Source organism: Ornithorhynchus anatinus, chromosome 16 (assembly GCF_004115215.2).
Source record: "Ornithorhynchus anatinus isolate Pmale09 chromosome 16, mOrnAna1.pri.v4, whole genome shotgun sequence".
Classification (NCBI taxonomy): domain Eukaryota; kingdom Metazoa; phylum Chordata; class Mammalia; order Monotremata; family Ornithorhynchidae; genus Ornithorhynchus; species Ornithorhynchus anatinus.
This window is the reverse complement of record NC_041743.1, coordinates 33,618,970-33,644,138: the sequence shown is the minus strand read 5'-3', so window position 1 is coordinate 33,644,138 and position 25,169 is coordinate 33,618,970. Positions and strand designations below refer to the sequence as shown.

Below are 25,169 nucleotides of genomic sequence, written 5' to 3'. Positions count from 1 at the left end.
ACCCTGGAGGATGGACAGCAGGTCCTCGTAGGATGTTCCTGGGAGCCCTGGAGGCCCGGGGGGCCCGGGGATTCCCACATTGAGCTCCGACCCTAAGGAGAGAAGAATCAAGGACTCTGTACAGTCAACCCCACCTTCCTGCCCCCTTTACTGCCCAGAATTATGCTGTCTGCAGGTGGCACTGCTGATGGCTGGGATTCTCTTCCACGCAGTCCACAACCACAGAAATCTGGAAGGGCCCCTTTTCCAGCCACCCCTCCCCACCAGCTGGTGGGCGGGGCACCCCTTAGTAAGGCTGTTCAGACCCCAGGAGACTACAAATGGCAATGCTGCCTCTTCAAGACACCAACATGAAGCTGCCACCTTCATTGAACTTTAGAAGGTGAGGGGTGGGAGAGTTCAGAGGGGGAAGATGGGATGTCGTCCCACCGGCAGAATTGGAAGAGGAGGTCGAGGGGTATAAACGGGGCGGGAGGACCCACCAACAAAATCGGAAATGGAGACAGACACACAAAGAGGTCACCCAGAGGAAGAGGCGTTCACATGGAGGCAAGAAACCATGCAGAGATCTCCAGGTGGGTGCCAACCCTAAGAGGGTAAGGGGGTAACCAGAGCCCAGGCAGAGAGGTAGGAGAAGGAGCTGCCCACACCCATCCTGGCAGCAAAGGGAAGGAAAATTCTGGGGTAAAGAGCCAGCTGCTGGAATAGTTATCAGCTTAGGCCTGGCTCCCGCCCGCCCTCCCACCCATCCACCCCTGCTGCCCCATCCCCGCCCAGGCAGTGAGGAGGCGACCAACAGACACTGACTGCTTAAGTAGCTGATGACCCGGTTGGCCAGTTCTGAGTAATCCAGGGTCTGGAGTCCATCTCCAGCAGGGCCCGGGGGTCCCGGGGGCCCCCGGGGTCCAACCAGGGAACGTCGGACATCTTCTCCTGAAACGGGGAAGAAACAGGTCAGGATGGGGCTCGGGGGCTGAGACCGCCGCGCTCCTTAGACACGCTGCTTTGTTCATCTGTGACTCCTTGCAGACCGTACGTTACTAGAGGGTAGGCATTACATTTTTAGTTCTCCGTATGGTTCTCAAAGTCCCAAACAGTGATGTGCTCCCGGCTCAAATATAACTGATGGAGATTCAGGGGGACAAACAAGAAACTAGGCCGCCTCCAGCACCTAGACCCCACGAGGGGTGGGGAGAGGAGCAATGAGGAGAGCACTGTAGGAAATCCCTCACTCCAGGAAGAGGCTGGGGGCCCCGAGGGCAAAGCTGCACAAGCCTTGTGGAAGACAGCATGGACCTGGGAGTCCGAGGACCTGGGTTCCGATCCCAGCTCTGACAGTTGCCTGCTGGGTGACCTTGGGCAGGTTACTTCACCTCTCTGGGCCTCATTTCCTCATCTGTAAAATGGGGATCCAATGCCTCTTCTCCCTCCTACTTAGGGAGTGTGTCTGACCTGATTAACTTGTATCTTGTATCTATTCTAGCACTTGGAAAAGCGTTTGGCCTGCAGAAAGCACTTAAATACAATAACGGTAATAAGCAGCTGTTTAGGTTGCTTCTCTGTCTCTCTCTGACATGACTCTTGGGGCCCTGGCCCAGAGCATCTTTAAGACATCCCAAAGGAGCTTCAGTGTACCCCCAGGACTAGGGCCTGCTCTTCCCTCTTCGCCGTTCGCCGATGGCGGAAAACCCCGGGCATCCATCACCGCGCTATGTTCAGGGCGTTCCCAACTGACAGGCAGAAGTGGAGTTATCACGTGCTCTGCTCCCACTGGGGTTTCATCTAAAATTAACATTCCGAGGCCAACCCGCCAGACACCCCCTCCACCCTTCCTTCAGCTCACGGTCTCCTCCCAGGACTGGATCCCCCATAACTCCAAACTCCAAATGGCCCGTTGTGATTGCCGCCGGGCAGGAGTGGCCACGGGCGGGAGCCAGCTATCTATCCACTTACGTTGCAGTAGAGTCAGGATGTCTTCGTGAGACATTGAGGAGGAAGAGGAGGAGGATCCCCCAATGCTGTAACCAGAAGCTGCAAAGAAACAGATCTCAGATGACCGAGGAGGGGAAAAAAAATAAATGAGGTTTCTTAACCCCCAGGGAGTCTGCCCGGAGCCCAGGGCCCATCGGAAACAGGATTTTTTTCTGAGAAGGCGGGAGAGCCCCCTCTCCGGGGAGGTAACCAGGACTCACTTCGTAGGTAGCTCATGACCTGACTGGCCAACTCAGTGTAGTCAAAGGTCTCCCCACCCATGCTGATCACAGGTCCTGGGGGGCCAGGAGGGCCAGGGGGTCCTTGTACTCCAGCCAAATAACTCCTCATCGAGTCACCTATCCACCAAAAAGAGAAACGGGGTCAAAACTTCCCAGCAGAAACAGCACCTCATAAACAGGGCACCTGGACTGGAAAGGGTCGAAGCAGAAGACACATCTACACAGGAAATTCTCTGGGAGAGGGGCGGAGATGGTGGCAGATCTTTTCCTCTCTAAATTGAAATGGGGAATTGGAAAGGGACACTAGCTTGCCCTGGGCCACAGTGCCCTTGGAGAAACGGGACAGGCAGATGCATCTTACTCTGTCTCCAACCTACAAACCAGTTGAATCTTCTGCTCCTTTGCTTGGGTTGAGGGAGCTCTCAAGGGCTTGCTCCATCTGAGGGGAGGGCTGTTCACCCTGACCAGGGACAGCCCCAGCCTGCCCCGAGTGTGGTAGGTGGTATCAAAGCCCCCCAGGGAGGGCTACCAAAGCTCCCCCAGCTTACAGCAGGTGGCAAAGCCGCAGGACCCCGCTCCTGACACTTACTCTGAATGTACTCGGAAATATAACGCTGAATTTCCCGTCCAGAGCTGCTGATGGATCCGGGAGGGCCGGGGGGTCCAGGAGGACCTGGGGGCCCCTGGGTATATCTTGTGCTTGAGGATACCCCTGAGGACAGGAGAAACCACGGAAGAAAGACCTTCAGTTTTTGGCATTTGGATAGACAGAGCAGAGACTGGCCGTGCTCTGGAGAACACATCTGCTTCTCCTTTGCCGCAGTCCCCGGACCTCCCCCCCGCCCCCTCCCCCCCGCCCCACTCTCTTCCTAGGTCACTGGCAGAGCGTGGGAAGAACCGGTCAGGGGAATAACATGAACCGGGAGGAAAGGGCTGTCAGCGACCTGGGGGAGGTGAGGTTTTCCAGTGACAGCTGCAGGCAGCCAGAGAGGAAATGCAGGATGGGCACTTCCCCCAAACCAGCCATCCCAGAAGGCCAACCAGGGCAGGACAGAGGGAGGGTATGAGTTCAAGCTTTCCGTCTTGAGAGGGGTCCCCGGGATCCACCTGAGACACCTGCGTCCCCTGAAGGTTAAGAGTGAGGATATTCTGGACCTCCTGGGGGTGAGCTCACTAACCCAGTGACTTCCAGATCCCAGCCCCGACAAGACCCCGGCATTAGGAATGTCTGTGATCTAAGCATTTGGGGCTTCTGGACCCTTCAGGTCATATTTCATTTATAAATCCTGTATACCATTTGTCATTCCCTCTGGCCAACTTTACTTGACATATCTGTGTTCATCCCGTTTCTCCTATTATTCCATTAGCTGCCTGAGGATCTGGACCAAGGCGCAGCCCCAAGCACAGTGCTTAAGGATGAAGCCCCTCAGCCAATTCAGTTGACTGACTGAACCAAACTCTCCACCAGGATTCTGACTCTGGGGCGGGGGTGGAGGGCACACCCCTATCCTACTTTTCCCTCCTGAAACTTCTCTGTCTCTGCTTTTACTAACCTTTGTCACCTTTGGGTCCTGGGGGTCCTTGGGGGCCAGGTGGGCCTGGTGGCCCCTGCAGTGTGATCCCCAGACCCTCTGAACCTGAAAACCAGTCAAGATTTGTACATCAGTGCTTGGTTGGAGGGAAGCGGCTGGAAGTTGCAGTCCCTCTGTAGCCACCCACCACGGGGGTAGGGAAGGAGATGTAAACTGACCTGCTGACAGTCCTGGAAGGCCTGGTTGTCCTGGGTCACCTGAAAAATGACCGTGAGTCGGGGGAGAAGGTGAAGATCAGAGGTAAAACACATCCTTCCCGCTTAATGCTTGCTTTTTAAAAGTATTTATTAAGCGTTTACTGTGTGTCAAGCATTATATAAGCACAGGAGTAGATACAAGATCATCAGATTGGACCAGACCAGTTAGAGATGAGGCACAGAGAAATGAAATGACGTGCCCAAAATCATACAGAAAACAAGCGGAGGTGAGATGAGAATCGAGGTCCTCTGAGTCGGGGGCTCAAGTATTGTCTAATAGACCACACTGCTCCCCAGCCCGCATCCTCAGCTCTGAACAGCTCCTCCTCTCCCAAAGTGGTCTGGCACCTTTACCTCTACCTGTCCTACTCAACCTCCCCCCTCAATTCCACTTCTGCTGAGTGTGCGACTCTGAGGCAGGGAGGTTAGAGGTGACCGGGAACAGGCTTCAGATCATTTGTGACATCTTTGTGGAGCAAGGGGGCTCAGAGCCCTGTCCCACCTCACCTCGCCTCTCTCCTCAAAATGCTGCAGTATGGCCTTTGGCACCCCGTGTCACTACCAAGATATCACCCACACACCTATGCCACACACAAAGACCATCACTAAGGAGTCCCAAGTTCTTTAGAGACACTCCTGCCTCCCTCGTGGCCACGCATGAGAAGCAGAACCTTCTCCCCCTCTTTACCTTGGAATCCTCGAGGTCCAGGGGCACCTGAAAAAATGGAGGGGAGAGAGAGAGGCTGTGAGACCCAGGCTGAACTAGTTCAGGGTCAGTTTCTTGCTTCACAAGAGAACATTAGTCCCAGGGAAAGGGGCAGGAGGACAGGAGGGGCAGGTGGCAAACAACCTTGGGCTACAAATGGGTTCAAAAAGGAGGAGGATGTTTCAGGGGTCTGGACCACTTCTGATGCCTTGGTTGCTAGAGTAAGTAGGGGAGGGCAGATTAAACTAGGAGAAGTCTTCACACTTTCTCCAGTTTTACTGCTTGAGGGAGGATTCTCCACTTTGGAATAATAGAGGATGATTTCTAGCTCTCCCTACCAGCAAACCTGCTGGTCTTGCTTCTCCCATTTGGGGCAATGTGGGTCCTACAGTTCATTATAATGGTGTCTTCAGGCTTCTCTGGCTTGGGAATCACTGCTTGCCTCTGGACAGAGAAGTCCCAGATCACTCAGATGAAGCCCAAATCACCCCTTGCATTCTGCATGATCTGTTGCTTTGCATTATCCACATTACTCTAATCAAGGAGGGCAGTAATTGAGCTGATTGTAGTTTCGCTGAGGTGCTTTCCACAGTTGGCTCCATTGCTGAAGCCATTAACATTCAAGGGAATAGTTTTGATTAGTGTGTGGAATAGTGTGTGTGGAATTCAATAGTTTCAGGGGTCTACAGAAGAGGAAGCAAGGGAAAATAGATGAACTAAAAGGGAGAATCCTTGCCTCTTGAATGTGACAGACTCACCATGATCTCCTTTTGGACCAGGGGGACCAGGTGGACCTGGGGGGCCAGAGAAGAAGGTTTCTGTGATGGAAAGAATGGAGCAATGTGAGGTTAAGGCCATGAGAAACAAAGGTATTTCCATTTCCCTAAACAACTTGGATGCCTGCCTCCTGTACTTTCTCCGGCTCTATCGTGTCCTTTCTAAAGGCCTCTAGACTTTAAGCTCATTGTGGGCAGGGACTGTGTCTGTTTATTGTTATACTGTACTCTCCCAAGTACTAAGTAAGTGCTCGGCACACAGTAAGTGTTTAATAAATACGAATGAATAAATGAATGAATTCAGAAACCAGAACTGCAAGCTGATTCCAGGTGCAAGCATATGACAGCTTTAAATACAAGAAACTCTTTGTCATCGCTTCCTACACTAAGTTCCAACCACAGCAGCTATGAAGCCTCAGCCTAGATGGAAACACTCAGGAGATAAGGCTAAAGAAACTCAATTGGAAGGCCTGGGCCTAATAAGCCCCAAAAGGTTTGGAGACTATTTTCAGGGCAGAGGACCGATATAGCTGCAAAATTACATTAAAACCATTTCATGACACCCTGCTGTTTCCCCCAGCAGAGCTGAGGCCAGACCCAGGACTGATCTTACCTGAATTAGTCAAGAAGGATCCAGGTGGGCCAGGGGGACCTGGCAGGCCTTCCCCTGGTCAAGAGAAACATCAAACCCAGGTTAGGGATGGACCTCAGGCAAGGGAGAAAAGCTACTCCCTGGCCAGATCAAGTCATCAGATTCTGCCTCTCTTTTGGTTTCTCCTTTGTATCGCTGCTGCCGTTCTTCTGAGAGCTTTTACTTGGGGAACATCAAGCGGATGGTCTCCAGGTGATCCTTTTAAGTTTCATTTCCCACAAGTGCCCATCTACTCTAGCATTCTACCTCCCATGGGTGCTGACTGACCCCTTGGCTGATTTAGGGGGCTGACTCAGGGTGCAGCAAATCACTCCGATCAACCCTTCTCCCTCCGGCACAAACCAAACTCTCTCACCTGCTGGGCCACGGGGTCCTGGGGGTCCTGGGATAGAAATTCCTAGAAGAGAAATAGTAAAGCTGAGTTTCAGACACATCAAATTGCACACCCGATGCACCCTCATTTGTGAAGAATCAGTTTTGTTTTCCCCAGTTGCTTGCCAATTCTTTCCCGCCCAATGGGTAGAGTAGCCCAGAGGGTGTTTGTTGGAACTTCTCTGGAGGGAACAAGACGGGGCAGGAGGAAACAGAAGGTCGGTTCTCGAACTTTCTTACCCACCCCAATTGCCTAGCAATGACCTGCAGGGTCCAGCCAAGCTCTGAAAGCTCATTCTCCAGAAAGTCTGCCCTTTGGAAGCTCTTCCCAATGGTCCAGCATCAGAGGACCGTGACTGGCTCAGAGGTCAGAGACTTACTATGCTTATGACACAGTGATCATACAATACCCACCTGGTGGTCCTGGTGGTCCAGGAGGACCCGGTGGTCCTCGTAAATCAAGATTTTCTAGAAAAAAAAAGAGATGGAAATGATCGTTTTTTAAAACTGCACTCTCTAATTCTCTTTATTCCCTGCACCCTCCTCACCCACGAGTTTGTTTTGCACCGAGTCCTTAAGTTATTTAGTGTCCCGGTCCTCAACGAGTCAGTCATTTGTATTTATTGAGTGCTTACTGTCTGCAGAGCACTGTGCGAAGCACTTGGAAAAGTACACATCTTTCCCTCCAGAACTTCAAACACCTTGCAAATAGGAACTGAGAAAGTCACAGGTGGTCCTTGGGCCTTTAGCTCTCACAATTACAATTACAATCCAGAAGCTGAGAATAACTACAGTGTGTGGGATTTTCACTCAAATGATCCCAGCTGGACTCCTTGGAGACTTTGAGGACAATTGTTCACTTCCTGAGGATTCCACAATTCAGGTGCAACCACTGAGGGAGACTTGGAGGCCCCTGGCTGGGTTGCCACCCACAACAGCAACCGGGCCAGCTCTTGCAGCAAAAGGGAGATTTTACTGCTGTCAGGACTCAGCCCATCGGGCCCATTTTGGGGTCTTCACGAACAAACGAGAGCATGGTACTCACGTCGAGCACCGCTGGACCCTGATCCGACGGTGCCTTCTGAGATGCTTCCTGTGATGGTTTCGTGCACCACCGCGCTCTCACCACGGGGACCTGGAGGGATGTGGGAGGGTTTGGATTTCAGATTTCAACATCTGCCCTCTTGGGGGCACCCCCAGTCAACTAATCAGTAGTATTTACTGAGCACCTACTATGTGCAGAACTCTGCACTAAGCACTCGGGAGAGTACCGTAGAATTAGTAGACGTGATCTACTAATGATCTTTAGGATCAAGCTGAGGGGGGGTCTGAGAGAGGGCTACAGTATCAGAAATGCATTGGTCCCACCTGAAGAGCCCAGTACTTTAGAAAGAGATGTCAGATCATTTGATCGCAGTTTAAGTGTGGCACTGCAGCTTGAGTAGGAATAACGGGAGCTAAGTCAAACTCGGCTTTCTTGCCCTTCTGCAATTCATAAGGTCACAGGACACCTGGGTATAAGCAGAAGTCACTACTAATGAAAGCTGGGAGAAGGGAAAGGACTGAAGTCTTGCACCACTAATGGGATGGAGAATGGAAGGAGGAAAGGAGAAAAAAGAGGGAGCATGAGAGGAGAGAGGGATGGAAGGTACTCAGAAGATTCAGTAATTGTTAAACACTCCTATAAATAACCTACCTTGCTGGCCAGGGACACCTGCTGGCCCAGCAGGACCTGGTTTGAGGAGAAATAATAGATTTAATTAGACTTCTGTAAAATCAATATGCAGGAGAATGAAGGGGAGGTGAAGGGTTAGACTGCCTAGTCTTCACTTCAAGGGCTATTAAACAAATCTTGTAGTCAATCAAATAATCACGTGTCCTAGGCGGAACCAACAAGGAAAGAATAATGACTTGTTTTACTGTTCTGCAACATAGAATACAAAATTTTCCTGGAAGGCCATTTTCTGCATTAATTGCTTGGCCATGCTAAACAACACACAATCCCCCGATGCCTCTGGATTCTGACTGCAGATCACCGAGCTATCACCCCTTCCTCCCCCACCTTGTTCCAGGGGAGTGCACAAGGGAGGCAAAATTGCAGTTTGCCTCTTGCAATTTCCAACGAGGACCGAGCCGTCCTCGTGACCATCATGAGCAGCTTAGCCAACTTGTGTCTTGGACCAACCTGGGACACCTGGTGGTCCTGGGGGACCCATGGCTCCGGGGGGTCCCGGTGGGCCCGGGACAGTGACAGTCGATGCTCCGTCTGAAAATAAGAGACAGATTGATAAACGGCTTAAGGCTGCCCCCTTTCAGACTAGGGACATCAGGGACATCAGCCAAACAGTCTAATTGTGTTACTTGGCATTTTTAGTTGAGGTTCAGCTTTAGTTCCTGACACCCCAGGAGAGTGAGCTTAAAGAGGCAGGCCAAAGAAACTCTCTTTCTGTACTTAACATGTGTGCAGGAGAATACCACTAAACCATACCCCTCACAAGGCTCCAAAAGTCTGAAACAGTCTTGAAAGGGAGACAAGGGTCTACACACAAAACAAATGGATAAAGAAGGGAAAACGAGGACATTTCAAAACCCTATCATACCTGCAGTCACAATCCTGCCTGGAGCACCAGCGTCACCTTCAAGGAAAAGAGATGAGGTTTTTTTTATCAGTGAATCACTTAATGGATCGATAAATCTCCCTCCACACTGTTTGACAATTCCCTCTCAGATACCTTACCAAAAGCCCTATAAAAAATAGAGCGACTGATTTAGCGTAATTAACCAATGCTATCTCCACTAGAGACACAAGAATTCTCTAATCAAGCTTCTCAGCCCTCCCTTAGCCTTCTGCATGGAAGATGAGAAAGTAGCTTCAGTTGAGCATCTACTGATTGTCCATTTGGTCAGGTTGTGATGGGATCTGTTTGTTCAACTCCCACAGGCTCAAGTTGTATTGCTCTTCCACTCGAAGCGAATCTTCCTTCAGAGCATTCAAAATAAGAGCTTTTGGTAACGGAAGGCATGAAATATCAGTTCAGAAGGGCAGTGAAACTTCTCAGCTGAAGTTTCTTTGTGGGAACTCAGCCCTCCCCACGGCAAGTCCCTAGCCAGCTGAAACCCATTTAAGCCTGATTAATTCCCTGTGGCAGTAGCAGAAGGAATCGTTCCGTCTTCCAGGCCTGCCCTGTACTAACTATTGTCAGGTTTGGACAACAGGGCAGGGAGCAGAGAGTCGTTTCACATTATTTTCCTTTAAACCGAAAAAGCTGAAAAAAAAAAACCTTGGTGCTCATACTTTGGATTTAAACCTCAAACAGAATAGTCAAGGGGACTGTGGAACTGCCTCCCTCAGAGTCTTTGAACTGAGTCGTGCTCAATAAATGTGACTGATTGATTGGTAGCCCAGAAGATCAGCATGATTAGGACAGTTCAGTGTGGCTTCCTGGGTCCAGGGAGACAAGCTCAGAGTCCCTTTCTATCTCACAACCACAAGGTGCCACTGTTGATTCAGGTAATGTACCATTCAGTAAAGACCCCTCCCCACCCCAATTTTCCCTCCCACCCCCACTTTGGAGACCCACTTACCTTTAGCGCCTGCTCTGCCTGGGATGCCAGGGAGTCCTGATGTGATTAAAAACGAATACAATCAGGATGATTAATGTCTAAAAGCATCAGTTGCCTTCTGATTTGAAGAGCGGCTTGCTCAGCAAAACCACCATTTAGGTGAGGAGGCCCAGAAGTTTCTGGGCTTCCAGCCTCCAGCTCGGATTTCTTCTACCTTTTGAACTCTGGACTCACAGATTTCTGAAAAAATAGCAGAGCTTCAGGGTGCTTCTGCAGCTTTCTACATCTTTGGCAGAGGGCCTCTGGCTACTAGGTTGGGAGACGGTATTATTTTAAAATGGCATTGCAGAAAGTCACATGTTTGGGGCTGGGACAAGTTACAGTAATAATAACAGTAATAATGCTGGTATTTGTTAAGCACTTACTATGTGCAGAGCACTGTTCTAAGCACTGGGGTAGATACAGGGTAATCAGGTTGTCCCATGTGAGGCTCACAGTCTTCATCCCCATTTTACAGAGGAGGTAACTGAGGCACAGAGAAGTTAAGTGACTTGCCCGCAGTCACACAGCTGACAAGTGGCAAATCCGGGATTCGAACCCTGACTCCCAAGCCAAGGCGCTTTCCACTGAGCCAAGCTGACCCGGGATGAAGAGTGATTATATTACTCTTGGTCCCAGAGCACAAGTCCCTTTGGCTAGAAGACATCTTGCAGCCACCCTTTCCTTTGGTTTGGAGCCCCATCCTGCTCTCTCTACCATGGCAGAGAGAGGTGAAGCAGCACCCTGAGAAATTTCTGAAATTATAGAAAGTTGGAGTTCTTGTTGGCAATGGCTATTGTGACTGTTGGACTCTGATCAGCCCTTCCTGGGTGTTGAAGAGCCTGAAACCCATTCCTAATGTATTTATTATCTTTATCTGTTGTTTTCTGTTATTTACATTGCTTATGTTTTATCTTCCTCGGGTGCCTCTCACCAACCCTCTTATCCTGAGATTGTGCACCCCTTGAAGGCCAGGGAACTTTCCTAATTTTCATGTGTTCCTTTCCCCAGTTTTTAGTACAGTGTTTTGCTTATATTGGCACTTAATAAACACTATTCCTACTGCTACAATTTAACATGTGGAAGGAGAGGGTGGGAGTGCATTCATTTTGGTCATTTCTCTCCCGATCTGATGTAATAGACTGTAAGCTCCTTGTGGGATCGTTTCTAACTTTATTATATTGAGAAGCAGCGTGGCTTAGAGGATAGGGCATAGGCCTGGGGATCAGAAGGATCTGCGTTCTAATCCCAGCTCTGTCACTTGTCAGTTGTGTGACCTTTGGCAAGTCATTTAATTTCTCTGTGCCACAGTTACCTCAGCTGTGAAATGGGGATTAAGACTGTGAGCCCATGTGGGACAGAGACTGTGCCCAACCTGATTTGCTTGTATCCACCTCAGTTTTCAGTACAGTGTCTGGTACAGAGTAAGCGCTTAATAAATATTGCAATTATTATTGTTATTATATTGTTCTTTCCCAAGTACTTAGTACAGTGTTCTGCACTCAGTAAACTCTCAAATACCATTGATGATCATCCCCCATATGGGTCATTCCAACCTCTCCTTCCTAATCCACTCCCAGAAGCTTCTGTTGCTCAGTATATTAGGTTAAGAACATGCAGATGTCTGAGTGTTCTTTCTCTACAAAATCCAACTTTGGGTAAGCCTCCCAGAAGAACTGAAAAATGAGCTGGATCTTGCTAAATTTCTTTCGGTCCTGCCACCTCATTTTCTTTAGGCTCTGGCCTTATAGGCTTGCGCTAATTTAAATGGCTGCAGTCCATTCAAATTAAGGAAATTCCAATTGGGGTTAATAGTAAGAAGAGGAAGGAGTGAAAAAGAAGGAGATGCAATGATTTACCTGTAGGTCCTTGAGGTCCCGTGAGGCCTAAAGACATTTAAAAGAAAAAAAAAGATTCAAGAGAAAATCCATATGCAACAGTGCGTAACTGGGGAAACAGCACCAGTGGGAAGAAAGGACACTGGAGGTTTTTAAGTAATGTGTCTTACTTCTAGGGCCCCTTAGGAGCTGGACTAAGCCTTTCCTTTCAGGTTTTCCAGTGGTGAGTTAATGGCCCTTCCCTGGAGTTTTGTATTTGCCAACTAGTCCACGGGAAAGAAAAAGAACTTTAATTCTGCCCCCCACCCCAAATGCCCCCAATCCAAACTTCCAATCCACTCTGAAAAACAATGGTGTCCTCGGGCAAATCCTGAGAAAAGTAGCAAACAGTATGAAAGACAATTCCCACTAGTTCTCCCCAAACAGAAAGTCTGGAAACGCTTCTAACGGGCCCATCTGAATGGAGCTTTCAAGGACTCTGAAGTTCCCTTTGTATTGCCCTGGTGCCATCTCCCACTGACTTCTCAGAAGAGACTCCCTGCTTCCCCTCTTCTCCACTCTCCCATTTCAAATGCACTCATTTGAACTCTTAACCCTTCTTTCCCCCACATTTACATAAGGGCTGAAGGAAGGAGATGAGAGAAAATAGAAGGTGACCCGGCAAGGTGCCACCAAGGAACTATATTCCCCAACAGCTCTTCACAGGGTAGTTCCTGACCTGGGCCCACATTTACAGGATCTTTGCTAAACTTGCATATGTAAGGAGGGGGAAGCAGGTCATAATCCACAAAAGTGATCAAAAGGATAGAAAACAAGTCCGAAGAGTTCAGGAGAGAGGAATCAATTTTATTTAACTCAGGGTGGAGAAGGCTGCTGGGTAAGCTGTTTTCAGGCATTAAAGGTTTTGTTGGAAGAATGCTAATCTGTCTCCCTCTTTGACCAAACGAGCAAAAATAATCTTAAGTTAAAATAGCGGAGATTTGGGTTTGACTGAGGGAGGTGATAAAGAACAGGAACAGGATACCGAGAGAGGTTTGGGAGTCTACTCTTGGAGATGGCCAGGAAAAGAAGAGGCAAATGTATCCTGAGTGGTTTAACCATTCATGTGACTAGAAGCAGGGGATGAGATCAGAAAAGCGCTCCCAGGTTGAGGATTCCATCATATACTTTCTTGCCTCCAGGAACTGAGTGAACCTCAGACCCTGACTCAGGAATGACCAAACTCTTCACCATTTACTGGTTTCCAAAGAGAGTCAAAAGAGGGAGAAATTCCCGTTTTCTCCCCTTGGGAAAATTCTATAGTTTCCTGCCCTCCTTCCCCACCTCTAGCCACTCTTCCTTGGCACATTACCTGGTTTTCCTGCATCTCCAGTGGGTCCAGGAGGGCCACGAAGGCCAGGCATCCCTGTGAGACCTTGTTCACCTACAGGTCACAAACCCAAACAATATATGAAGAAAGTGAAATAACCATATACACTCATCATATCCTCCTTCACTGGTTCCAACACTGTTTATGCAACTCTGAGAGGCTTCACTTTGGGGGCTTGGTGATGGGTGGGAGAAAGGGGAAAAACAAATTACCTATGCCAGGTTTCCTAAGGCACAATCCTTCCTGGCAATGTTATACTTTTTATTCCTGAATCACCTTTACAGGTATGACCTCCTACCTCCTGGTCATCTCTACCTGGGGGCATCCTCAAGCTCAATATGTTCAAATCTGAACTCATCTTACCTCCCAAATCCACTCTTCCACCTTGCTTTCCTCTTTGTGAGCAGGGATCGTGTCTGCCAACTCTTTTGTATTGTATTTTCCCAAGAGCTCTAGCACTCTGCCCACAGTAAGCTCCCAATAAATACCATTGATTGGCTGATGGATTTGCCTTCACGGTTGACAACACCATCATCCTTCACTTCTCTCAACCCCACTACTTTTGACTCCTCCCTCTCTTTCAATCCCCTATTCGGTCTGTCACCAAATTCTATTGGTTCTTCTGCCATAGCATTTCAGAATCCACCTCTTCCTTTTCAACCAAATGGCCAACACACTGGTCAGGCACTTTATCCCAACTTAACTCCTGCTTGTATCTCCCCACTGATCTCTCGGGCTAATAATAATAATAATAATGTTGGCATTTGTTAAGCGCTTACTATGTGCCGAGCACTGTTCTAAGCGCTAGGGTAGACACAGGGGAATCAGGTTGTCCCACGTGGGGCTCACAGTCTTAATCCCCATTTTACAGATGAAGTAACTGAGGCACCGAGAAGTTAAGTGACTTGCCCAAAGTCACACAGCTGACAAGTGGCCGAGCTGGGATTCGAACCCATGACCTCTGACTCCAAAGCCCGCGCTCTTTCCACTGAGCCACGCTGCTTCTCAGTTATTTGTTAAGCGCTTACTATGTGCAGAGCACTGTTCTAAGCGCTGGGGTAGACACAGGGGAATCAGGTTGTCCCACGTGGGGCTCACAGTCTTAATCCCCATTTTACAGATGAGGGAACTGAGGCACAGAGAAGTTAAGTGACTTGCCCACAGTCACACAGCTGACAAGTGGCAGAGCTGGGATTCAAACTCATGAGCCCTGACTCCAAAGCCCGTGCTCTTTCCACTGCGCCACGCTGCTTCTCTACTGGTCTCTGGTACTGGGCTACTGGTCTCTCCCCTCTCTAGACCATACTTCACCCTGATGCCTGGATCTTTTTTCTAAAATGTTATTCTACACACATCTCCCTGCTTCTCAAAAAGCTCCAATGTTGCCCATTCCTCTCCTCATCAAGAAAAAATGCCTGACTATTGACTTTAAGGAGTTAAACTGCTACCTCTATCCTAATTCTCCACTCTACTCTCCCACTAAAGCCCAACTTGCCCTCTTCATTTCTCTCAAAAGAATGTGCCATTTCCCCATCTTTCCCACCCCCAAACTAGAGCTACGGCTCATGTCCTTTCTCCTGCCTCAAACTCCCTTCCCCGTCTCATCCCATAGACAACTTCTCTCCCCATCTTCAAAGCCCTCCTGAAATCATTTCACCTCTAGGAAGCCTTCCCTATTCATTTCAATTCTTACCTTAATTACCCCCAATGTCATTTTTGCACTGCAGTGCCACTTATGTATCCATAGCCACTTGTAGCACTTAACCTAGCTATTACTTTTTTCTCTCTGTAATTTATTTTTGCACCTGCCTCACCCTCCCTAGATTACCAGCTCCTGGAGGGCAGAGGTCGTGTCTACTGATTCTGTAATCATCTCCTGAGCACTTAGTACAGTGCTGTGCACACAGTAGGCACTCAGTAGCAGCATGGCCCTATGGAAAGAGTACACATCTAATTCCAGCTCCACCACTTGTCAGCTCTGTGATCTTGGGCAAGCCACTTAACTTCTCTGTGCCTCAGTTCCCTAATATGCAAAATGGGGGTTCAATACCTCTTCTCCCTCCAACTTAGACTTTGAGTCCCATATGGGACTAGATTATCTTTTATCAACCCCAGTACTTTGTACAGTGTTTGACACATAGTAAGCACTTAATAAATATCACAATAATTACTATTATTGTTATCAATAATTATCATCATTGATTGATAGTACTGAGAGGATGGGAGATTGACTGCTAGAATCAAAGGGGTTTTATCCCACTGAAACCCACCATGATGTCTGACATTTGTCCCCTTTCATTGGTTTTTCGTGGATAGTTGTCTGAGTGGAAGGGGATGGATTCCAGGCCCTAGTTTTAGGCTAGTGATTAGGGGGATGGGGAGAAGAAGCAATGACAAACCTCTTGGACCTTGATGTCCATCAGGACCAGCTGGACCTGTTTAAAATGGAATAAGAGCCTGTTGAATGTACCTTAAGTCAGACTTCCTTCCTCGATTGCACCCAGTGGTTCAAGGACCACGAAAGAAGCATTGGCATTCTCTTAGCAGGATGCCCTCTTAGCAGAATGAATAAGCCTTAGTCTCCCATTGAGGTGAATTTCAGGGGGATTGCCAACTCCTTGGCCTTCCCCTACTTGCAGAAAGGCAAAGCAGGGCCACAAGGCACAGGGGACAAAGCTGGCCTCCCCCTTCTTGATAGTGAATCAAGAACCCGTCAAGGGGGATGCTCACTCACACTCATCCCACTCTCTTTAAATATCTAAATGTAACAGGCAAGTCTGTCCCAAAGGCCCCATTTTCCTCCCCCAGCCTCCCCAAATAACTCCCCTGGTGCTGAGGAAACATTCAGAGCAGAGCCCTAAGCAGACAGTGGATAAAGTGGGACTAGAAGACTGGCAATTCAGAGCAGAAAAAAGATGGCCTGAGTTTCAGAAGGTATTAATACCCGAAAGGAACAATAGCCACTGAGCACTGAAGGCAAGAAATATCTCCACAGTGATGCATATCACACACACACACACACACACACACACACAGAGCAGAAATGTCACACCCTTTTGGGTTATTTACCCATTGCTCCTTTAGCTCCTGGCTCTCCAGTAGCACCAGGCAAACCTTTTGAGCCAGGCTCCCCTGTAAGGAAACAGAGTTAGAATGACTAAGTGGAAAAATGGTTTGGTAGCTTTGGGATTGCCAGCAATAACTACTCCAACTGCTCTTATGTTGGCAGAAGGGAACATAGCAAGGAAGGCCCAGACAAAACAGGAGACTTAATAGCTTGAAAAAAGCATTTTCTCCCTGACTAGATCTAGTTGCATGGACAACCAACCATAAGAACTTGCCTACTCTCCCCTGGTTTCCTGTTGAAAGCAGATGACCCGAACCCAGAGCCAGGACCTACTGGCTCCCTGATCACAGACTGCACTGTTCTATGCTCCTAAGACATGGAATTGATGCCAGTGACCAAGATGAACATGAATCTGTGCTTTGCATTCATTCTGTTGGCAGGTGATAATTTAGACAGAATGTAAAGGTGGAGCCCACTTTCTACTATGGAGTCAGCTTGGATTCATCGGCCAAAGTTTAAGGGTCAGAGAAAAAGCCAGCCTCACATGCAAGTTCTATAGGTACTGACCTGTAAGTCCTCGTGGTCCTTTCTCACCCTGGTCACCTAAAACCAACAGAGGAGGAGGATCAGTTTATGCAACTTCAATTAAAAGTTTTACTCAAATGCCAAAAAAGCAAAACTTCAAGCAATCCATCTAAGTAAGCATCTGAAGCCCAATTTTAAACACCAGTAGAGCAGCATACCTTTTGGTCCTGGAGATCCCATGGGCCCTTTCTCACCTAAGATAAAAAAAAATACATTGGAATATAAGGGGTATTTCAAGGATAGAGATGCTGGAATTCTTCTATCTAGCATAATGAATAGGATGAAGTCTTCCAGGCAGCGTGGTAAAGAATAACTCAGGTACCTTGTAGAAAAGGGTGAAGGCTCCAATTCGTTGTGGTTCTCTGATTTTCCGGCCTACCGCCTTCCTTCCTGCTGGACTGTTTAAATCAGTCTGCCAACCCTCCCATCAGTGCTCCTTCCCCATAAACATCTTGATAATTATCCTCATAAGAGCTGCTTTGTCAGGTGTGTTCTACTAGGGGGTCCAAGGTAGCCTAGGACAGATCCCCCGATTAGACTGTAAGCCCGTCAAACGGCAGGGACTGTCTCTATCTGTTGCCGACTTGTTCATCCCAAGCGCTTAGTACAGTGCTCTGCACATAGTAAGCGCTCAATAAATACTATTGAATGAATGAATGAATACCTGACCTGGGCTCAGGGTCTTACCTTTAGCGCCTGGAAGTCCTGTGTCACCTTTGAATCCTGGAATTCCTGGAGGGCCTATGAGGAAAAAGTGAACTAGAAGATTGATATGGGTCTAATATCATCCAAGAGAGATTTCAAACTGTGGACCCTGTCTGTTGCACTCCCTCTTCCTTCCTCCCTTCACACACCGCACCTAAGCCAAACTGATTGTTCCCAAGTTAAAACCGGTCTAGCCCTTAACCCCGATCAGTGCTGTGTTCTGAAAACTGTTCCGGACTGGCTGCCCACAGTGCATTTTACCAGCAGCAAACTGAGCCCTGTAGCTTCCAGGGATATGTGCCTGGAAGAAGGACACATCTGTTGTTGATTCATCTTTTGGATTCTATGTGATGCACTGACTCAGACTAGGAGGTATAGCCAGGCACAGTTTATTTTATTTTTAGTCTTTCCTGAGCCCTATGTGGGATTGTGTCTGTGTCCGATGTGACTGTCTTGTTTCTACACCGCTGCTTAATAGTGCTTAGCATAGAGCAAGTGTTTAACAAATCCCACAGGTATTAATATTATTGTTATTACATAAGCAAAGCGAGAGAAAACAACTAAATAAGTTTGCATGGACCTCCAGAAACCTCTCTCTGGGATTGATCTTTAAGTTAAAAATACATTTTTCTTTGAATTTTACTGTTCTCCTGCTATGAGTTCCAGAAGTAAGTAGTTGGGGAAGGAACACTCACCTGAGGGGCCTAGTGGTCCTGGAGTGCCCATGGCACCTGTGAAAGGAAAGGGGGATGTAACTATCAGGTCCATCACAGGAAGCCTGAGCCTGGGACAAAGACACCAGAGACTCCGTTATATTGTACTTTCCCTTTCCCGAGTGCTTAGTCCGGTGCTCTGCACACAGTAAGGCACTCAATAAATACCACTGATTGATTGATAGCCCTGGGATTGTTTTATTCTCTGTTTACCTTTGGGACCGAAAGAGCCTGGGACACCCGGTGGACCTGGAGGGCCTGGTTCACCCACAGCACCTAAGGAACCAAGAAAATGCACGGATGAAGAGATCTTCAAGGGCTCACCTATGACTTCTCTGGGATCACACTCTCTTCTGGCTCCTCTTCCTCCTACCTCAGGAAACCTCTTTCTGTTCAGGGAGCATTTCAGTGAGTTGGAGAAACCGCCTGTGTCATCAGGATATTTCCTCCCTCCTTGCTTCCCCGCCACCTCCCCGAACAGACACACATTGTAGTTAGGATTATGATAAAACAAGGGACTCTCTGGTGTTATCAATAGGAGAGATTTCTCTCCCATTTAGCCTTTCGATTTACACTTTTTTCCCACTTCCCCATCGGTTCAATCTGTGGAAGGAAGCCTGACAGTCAGTGCTCTAATGGCAGCTCTTCTATTGTCTCTGCTTCCACAAAGCCCCAATACCAACTGAATACACCTTTAGCAAGCTCTATCTGCTCTATTCTATGAGTCACTTGGATGATGGAAGATCCATTTACTGAGCAACGGCAATAGCAGCAGCTCGAGAGGCCTCCCCCCGCCCCCTCCAGTTTTCATTCTCCCAACTCTGCATTCCGATTAAAGAACAATTAGCAAATGGTTCTTTCTGAAACAATCCCACTCCCTGTTGTACCGTGATGATGTACAGGATGCAGCTGAGAAGCCCAGCCAGTCCCATTGCGTCCCATTCCATCGAGACCCTGAAATGTCCTTGGGTTTCAAAGGAAAAGTCTTTGTAGCCCAACAACAATAAATCTTTTAGTCATTTTTGTGGGGAACAACTTGCACTGTACCCCTTTATAGAATTTGTTCTTTCTTCCTACTAAAACTGCCTCTTAAAAGGACAACAGAGCTGGATTTGTGCCAGGCTTCAGCCATACATCTAGGACAGCCCCGAGCCTGCTAAGGTGCAAATCTTCATAAAAAATGGAGAACAACGATTCATAAGCTATCTCCTTGGGTCATCATTAAAAGACTGCTTATAGCACTTTGACTCAGCTTTACCTCAACATACCCCTCTTTCCTAAACTCCCATCCTAGGCATGCAGCTGGAAGTCATTCCATGGGGAACTGGGAGAGTGGGAGAAGTGCAGATAGTCAGGGCTCTGGTATGTCTTCAGGGACAAATTAAACCCCGAGAGACAAATTGGGTTCATTCAGAGTGGCTTCCGTTTAATGCTGGGAACATCTCTCCTACCTTTGTCTCCCTTCTCGCCAAATCCAGGTGGTCCCGGTTCACCACGCGGCCCAGCTGGCCCTTCTCGTCCTCTCTGACCCATGGTTCCTTCCAGGCCAGGTTGGCCTGCAAAGAATCACCCGCAACCATAAGTCACCAACACTTCACACGCCTACATTCTATGCACTGGAGGAATTTAACCACATTAAGGCTGAGAGATCCCCTACTCAGCCGTTGAATTAAAATCATATTTAACAAGCAATTTCCTCAAGGGGTAATTTCAATCAATGAATTGATTCAAGCAGCATGGCCTAGGGGATAGAGTGTAGGCCTGGGAGGCAGAGGACCTGGGCCCTAATTTCAGCTCCTCCACTTGCCTGCTGTGTGACCTTGGACAAGTCACTTAACTTCTCTGTGCCTCAGTTACCTCATCTGTAAAACGGGGATGAAATACCTGGTTACCTCCACCTTTGACTGTGGGAAAGGGACTGTCCCTGCTCTGATGATCTAATATCTACCTCAGCACTTAGTACAGTGCTTGGCATGTACTATGTGCATAACAAACAGCATTTTCATTACTTCCAAAAGGCAACCTTCTCCCTGATGCTGTTCATTTGTTCCACAGATGGACATTTGGGAAATTCTGGAGAAGACAACTAGGTGAACAAGGCCCCACTCCTCACACGGGAGACACTGGAGTCTTCCTCCAGATTGAGGGAACTGTCTGTTCGCTTAAGCGGTGAGGCCTTGACCAAAAATTCATCAAAATCCAGTGTGATTCCTAAAAGAAAGACGGATTGGCTCATAACTATTGTCACAAGTCTTGTTAGGCCCTCTTTCTGCTGCTCTCAGAGATGGCCCATCTTTCCCCACCCTACCATCTTCCTCCGGTGTCTGGGGTTCAAGAAGAGAAGTCGTTTCTTACCTACGCTGCCCTTTTGTCCTTTTGGTCCTTCTGGACCTGGATGCCCCATAGGCCCAGGAGTACCTGTAGGTGGAAGAGAACTCTTTTTTTTATCTGCTGCTGACAGTGGTGAACACATGGTGAGAAGGGTACAGAGCAATATTATATATTTTCAGGGTGAGCAGAAAGGGACCAGCTAGTATCTACGCACCTGGAACACCAGCAAATCCTCGGTCTCCTGTTGAGATAGAAATGCGAGAAAGACATCAGCCCAACGTTTTTAGGACAAAGTCCCCAAGGGAGCTTATTGATTTCTCCTTTCGCTTAGTTCTCTGGACCTTTTAGGAAGGGTGAGGGGAGAGTCTCTCAAATGGGTCTCTTCCTGTTGCTGCTCTTCAGAAAAGAAGTCAGGGGAAGAGTAGAAAGAGGAGCAGGGCCAGGTGCCCTCCAAGGGAAGGTAAACTCTTAAGTGGAAAACTAGTAAGAAAGGCAAAGACCCATATTAGAAACCCTTAGGCCCAGGGTCATGCCCAGGCAGCCTTGAACTTATGGGATTATGCCATTTCAGTGCACTTTTTTTCCCTTCTCCTTACTGCCATAAACGCACGTCACTAAAGGGGTGAATGCTGACAATTAATGAATTATGGCATTTGTTAAGCGCTTACCATTCCGTTGTAAGCCCTTTGAGGAGAGGGGAAACGTGTTACTCCTTTTGAACATTTTCCTAAGCACCTAGTGGACTGCTGTGCCCAATACAGGGGCTTAGTAATATCAGTGGTGACGACTTACACCCCTTTCCCCAACCTGCACATTCCTACTCAGGGTTCCTCGTCAGAGGGAATATCTGAGTGGGCTGCGGACGTCAGGATGGGAGAGGAGGGGATCATCTAGAGCAACAATGGCTTCTATCCTTTGCTGCCACATCCCTAATTGGGAGTGCAGGCGGCTTACGGATTCTCCATCTAGTGTGGCAAGAGTGGTGACGGTGGGACTCAGGAGCTGCCTTTCTAACCTCCCAGAGCCCAAGAGCGACCTTGCAGCTCATGTTCAAAGCTTCTGTTTGAACAACAAATTGTCTAAAGGTAAAAGCCTTAAGGTTATCTAATACTCCTTACCTAGCCCTCCAACCCAAGCCCTAACCTTAACTCTAGTCTAGCCCTAAACCTAATCTTAACCCTACCCTTGCCTAGTAAATGAATCCTGGCCCTACCATGCTCCTAACCCTAACAACGGTGTTTTGATGATTGCCATTATGAATGGGGTGATTGGAGGGAGGGGATATTGATGATGGGCATATCTGTTACTGCTTGGGCTTTAGATATTTGGCTCTGTTTTTCTACAACTAGTCATGCTCTCAGTCCTCTGACCTACTAAGAAGGTGAGGGATTCATGCTTTTTGCCCTATCTTCCACCTACCTCTCTCTTTTTAAGTTATTGGGAGAAACGTCCTTCTCCCTTTTTGCGATTTCTCTCCACAGCCCTTCAAAGAAGGGCTCTCTGGGAGCTCTATATTCATTGATTCAATTGTAATTATTGAGAGCTTACTGTGTGCAGAGGATTGTACTAAGTGCTTAAGATTATAGGATACAGATCACCCTTTGCCTTGCTCCCTTCAATTCTGGGAGCCGTTTCTTTGGTTTCCAAAAGGAGAGAGTTCCAAAACCATCTATCTAGCCTTGGTCCCTTGCTTTTCTCTATCATATGACCAGACTCTCCTTCTCACTTCTCTAGATCCTGGAGTTTGCAGAGAACTCTCTGCAGAGAGTGGGAATGTGCAGAGCGAGTGACTCACCTCTTGGACCCTGAATTCCCACATCACCTACGAGGGAGAAAAACACAAGACTCATGAAGAAAACATATAAATTGCAACTTCCCACTTAATCTCTTCCTGTAAAACGTATTTAAATATATTTCTTCCAATCCAGTTAGTGAGTTATTGTCGCTTTTTTGCCCTTCCACTTGAACATAATAGGAAAAAGCCTCCAATGCCCCTAGAGAAGCATTAGCAATTACCAGTGATCTTAACCAAGAAGTAGAGAAAGGAAATACTCTATCTGAATACCTTTTGGGCCTGGTTCTCCTCGGAAATACCCTGCAAAAGAAAATGAAAATTTAGGTGCCCTTCCCCAAGCAACTTCAGCCCTTTCTTCATCATCCCCATTATTGGCATCCCATAGCACTCTCACCAGCCCTCCTGTATAAGATGGACATTTCATTTTAGGAGAGTTCGCCTTCCACCCAGGTGCACTTTCAGGCTCATATTCCCTACCTTTCTCCTGCTCTGACTGTAGCTTGTTCCTCACGTAGAGCCAGACAGCCTCCTGAGAGTGATCTCCCTGACCAGTTCCCAGGTCTGTTCCATATGAGTGAGATGTACTTGGTAAGTGGGCAGAACCGATGATTTTTCTTCTTTCCTCTGGTGACACTTGTAACATGCCCGTGCTGATTTTTTCCAGGTCGTCCACACGTGCTTTCAGCTTCCTCACCTCCTCCGCTGGAAAAGAGGTGAAAAAGAATGAATGGTCTGGGAAGACAAAACACAGGGAAAGGCTCATGTCTTCCTGAAAAAGGTATGAGTATGGGAAAAGGCCTTTATTCACTAAGGACTTCTGTAGGAGAAATGTTGTATTGCAATGGAAAGGTTTAGGCTTCATCTTGAAATTTAGATGGAATTTTGTTTTATTTTATTTTAGAGGCATGGTGACTTAGTGGAAAGAGCATGGGTCTGGGAGTCAGAGGGCCTGGGTTTTAACCTTAGCTCTATCACTTGTCTGTTGTGTGACCTTAGGCAAGTCTCTCTGACTCAGTTCCCTCATCTGCAAAATGGGGATTCAATATCTGTTCTTTTTCCTAATTAGACTGTGAACTCCATATGGAACCCAATTATCTTACATTTACCCCAGCACTTAGTAGAGTGCTTGACACACAGTAAGCGCTTAACAAACACCATAATCGTTATTATTGTCATCATCATATTTGGAGCTAATGAGGCCATTCCTACATTTCATTGTGGGATCTTCAGATCAAACATGACAGGTTGGACATAGTCCCCGTGCTACTTGGGGCTCACAGTCAAGTAGGAGGGAGAACAGGTATTGAAAGCCCAATTTACAGTTGAGGAAACTGAGACACCGAGAAGTTGACCTGCCCAAGTAAGACAGGAGGCAAATGGCAGAACTGGGGTTGAAACACAGGTCTTCTGCTTCCCAGGCCTGTGTTCTTTCTATTATTCATTCATTCATTCAACAGTATTTATTTGAGCGCTTACTATGTGCAGAGCACTGTACTAAGTGCTTGGAATGTACAAATCGGTAACAGATAGAGACATGCTATTCCCTCTTAACAGCCTGTTACCACTGTGGGAGGCATAATACTTGGCTGGAAGGACCACTGGTCTGACTCAGGAATGGCACTGTGTTTGTTCTTGTGCTCTAAAATGGAAACATTATATCGCTGTGTGCTCGCCTGGGGCTTTTTTGTCTCTCAGCTGGATCTCCAACCTGCTCCTCTGTCATTTCTTACCCAGCGCAATGAGTCCAAAGAGCAGTCCAAGAAGCAGCAATCCAAGAAGCAGCAGTCCCAGAAGCCACTTCCACCAGCTACAGCATGAACCACAGGGGCACCAGGCAGGAGCAGCCCCAGCCCCTCCTCCTCCTGCTCCTCCTCCTACTCCTCCTCCTTTGGCTCCCCCTCCTCCTCGATCACCGCCTTGTATTTCTAAAGACAACAAGGACAAGAGCAAACTGAATCCATGTGGCTTCTATTTTCCTACATCTGAGTCCCTTGAGTTACTTCCTGCAGGCCAAAGGGAAACGGGATGCCAAGGACAATTTTCCAGATTCCAAAGAAATTTAGGAAGGAGCTCATACCTAATGGCATCTTACAAAGTTTATCAAGTCGGGGAGTGGAAAAGGGGAGAAAGTTGCTATTTCATTGGCCATTTGGACGGTGTTAATATGGAGGAGGCACTTTATCTAGTCCCCTAACGATCACTGGGGCTCAAAAATTCCTCTCTGCTAAAGCACTATGAAAGTCATCCTCACCTGCATAAGTGGCTTTTTCTTTAGTTGATACACCCTTTAAATCTCCTGCAATTTCAAATATAAAAATCAAAGAGTTTGTAGTTACCACTTTTGACATCATTGAATACTTGCCCACAAACACAGAGGGCTGTAGGCAACTTACACATATTTTCCCCACTTGGAAGACTAGATAACAGCAGAGGTTTTATGATGCCTTTGTCAAAACCAATACATCTAAGAATAAATCAAGTCTTTAGAAAGGGAAAGAAAGGAAAGAACCAAACAGGAAGCTTACTTGCCAGGGAGTAAGACACAGAAACAAGTTGTTGAAAAGGGCAAGTTGTTGAAGAGGAAGAGGACTGGGTTAGAGGACAGATAAATAACCTGCTGCTTGAGCTATATTTCTTAGAGAACAGTGAAGAGGC

The 25,169-nt window shown here is 47.7% G+C and overlaps 1 protein-coding gene across 4 annotated transcripts in view; it reads right to left on the bottom strand.

The window, feature by feature from the left end:
* The window catches only part of COL17A1 (collagen type XVII alpha 1 chain), a 60,148-nt gene that overhangs the window by 5,868 nt on the left and 29,111 nt on the right, over positions 1–25,169 (bottom strand). For all 4 annotated transcript variants that reach the window (XM_029081171.1, XM_029081169.1, XM_029081170.1 and 1 more), the window contains 34 exons: positions 24,766–24,810; positions 24,245–24,439; positions 22,992–23,216; positions 22,785–22,814; positions 22,515–22,541; positions 20,934–20,960; positions 20,744–20,806; positions 19,840–19,944; positions 18,602–18,664; positions 18,371–18,406; positions 17,658–17,711; positions 17,129–17,164; positions 16,953–16,988; positions 16,388–16,450; positions 15,718–15,753; positions 13,301–13,372; positions 11,971–11,997; positions 10,094–10,129; positions 9,109–9,144; positions 8,694–8,774; positions 8,205–8,240; positions 7,554–7,643; positions 6,923–6,976; positions 6,492–6,533; positions 6,098–6,151; positions 5,467–5,526; positions 4,691–4,717; positions 3,964–4,002; positions 3,767–3,850; positions 2,803–2,925; positions 2,193–2,330; positions 1,954–2,031; positions 808–933; positions 3–92 (listed from right to left, as the gene is read on the bottom strand). In XM_029081171.1, coding sequence (XP_028937004.1) covers positions 3–92; positions 808–933; positions 1,954–2,031; positions 2,193–2,330; positions 2,803–2,925; positions 3,767–3,850; positions 3,964–4,002; positions 4,691–4,717; positions 5,467–5,526; positions 6,098–6,151; positions 6,492–6,533; positions 6,923–6,976; positions 7,554–7,643; positions 8,205–8,240; positions 8,694–8,774; positions 9,109–9,144; positions 10,094–10,129; positions 11,971–11,997; positions 13,301–13,372; positions 15,718–15,753; positions 16,388–16,450; positions 16,953–16,988; positions 17,129–17,164; positions 17,658–17,711; positions 18,371–18,406; positions 18,602–18,664; positions 19,840–19,944; positions 20,744–20,806; positions 20,934–20,960; positions 22,515–22,541; positions 22,785–22,814; positions 22,992–23,216; positions 24,245–24,439; positions 24,766–24,810 — 2,334 coding nt within the window. The remainder of the gene's footprint in view (positions 1–2; positions 93–807; positions 934–1,953; positions 2,032–2,192; positions 2,331–2,802; positions 2,926–3,766; positions 3,851–3,963; positions 4,003–4,690; positions 4,718–5,466; positions 5,527–6,097; positions 6,152–6,491; positions 6,534–6,922; positions 6,977–7,553; positions 7,644–8,204; positions 8,241–8,693; positions 8,775–9,108; positions 9,145–10,093; positions 10,130–11,970; positions 11,998–13,300; positions 13,373–15,717; positions 15,754–16,387; positions 16,451–16,952; positions 16,989–17,128; positions 17,165–17,657; positions 17,712–18,370; positions 18,407–18,601; positions 18,665–19,839; positions 19,945–20,743; positions 20,807–20,933; positions 20,961–22,514; positions 22,542–22,784; positions 22,815–22,991; positions 23,217–24,244; positions 24,440–24,765; positions 24,811–25,169) is intronic.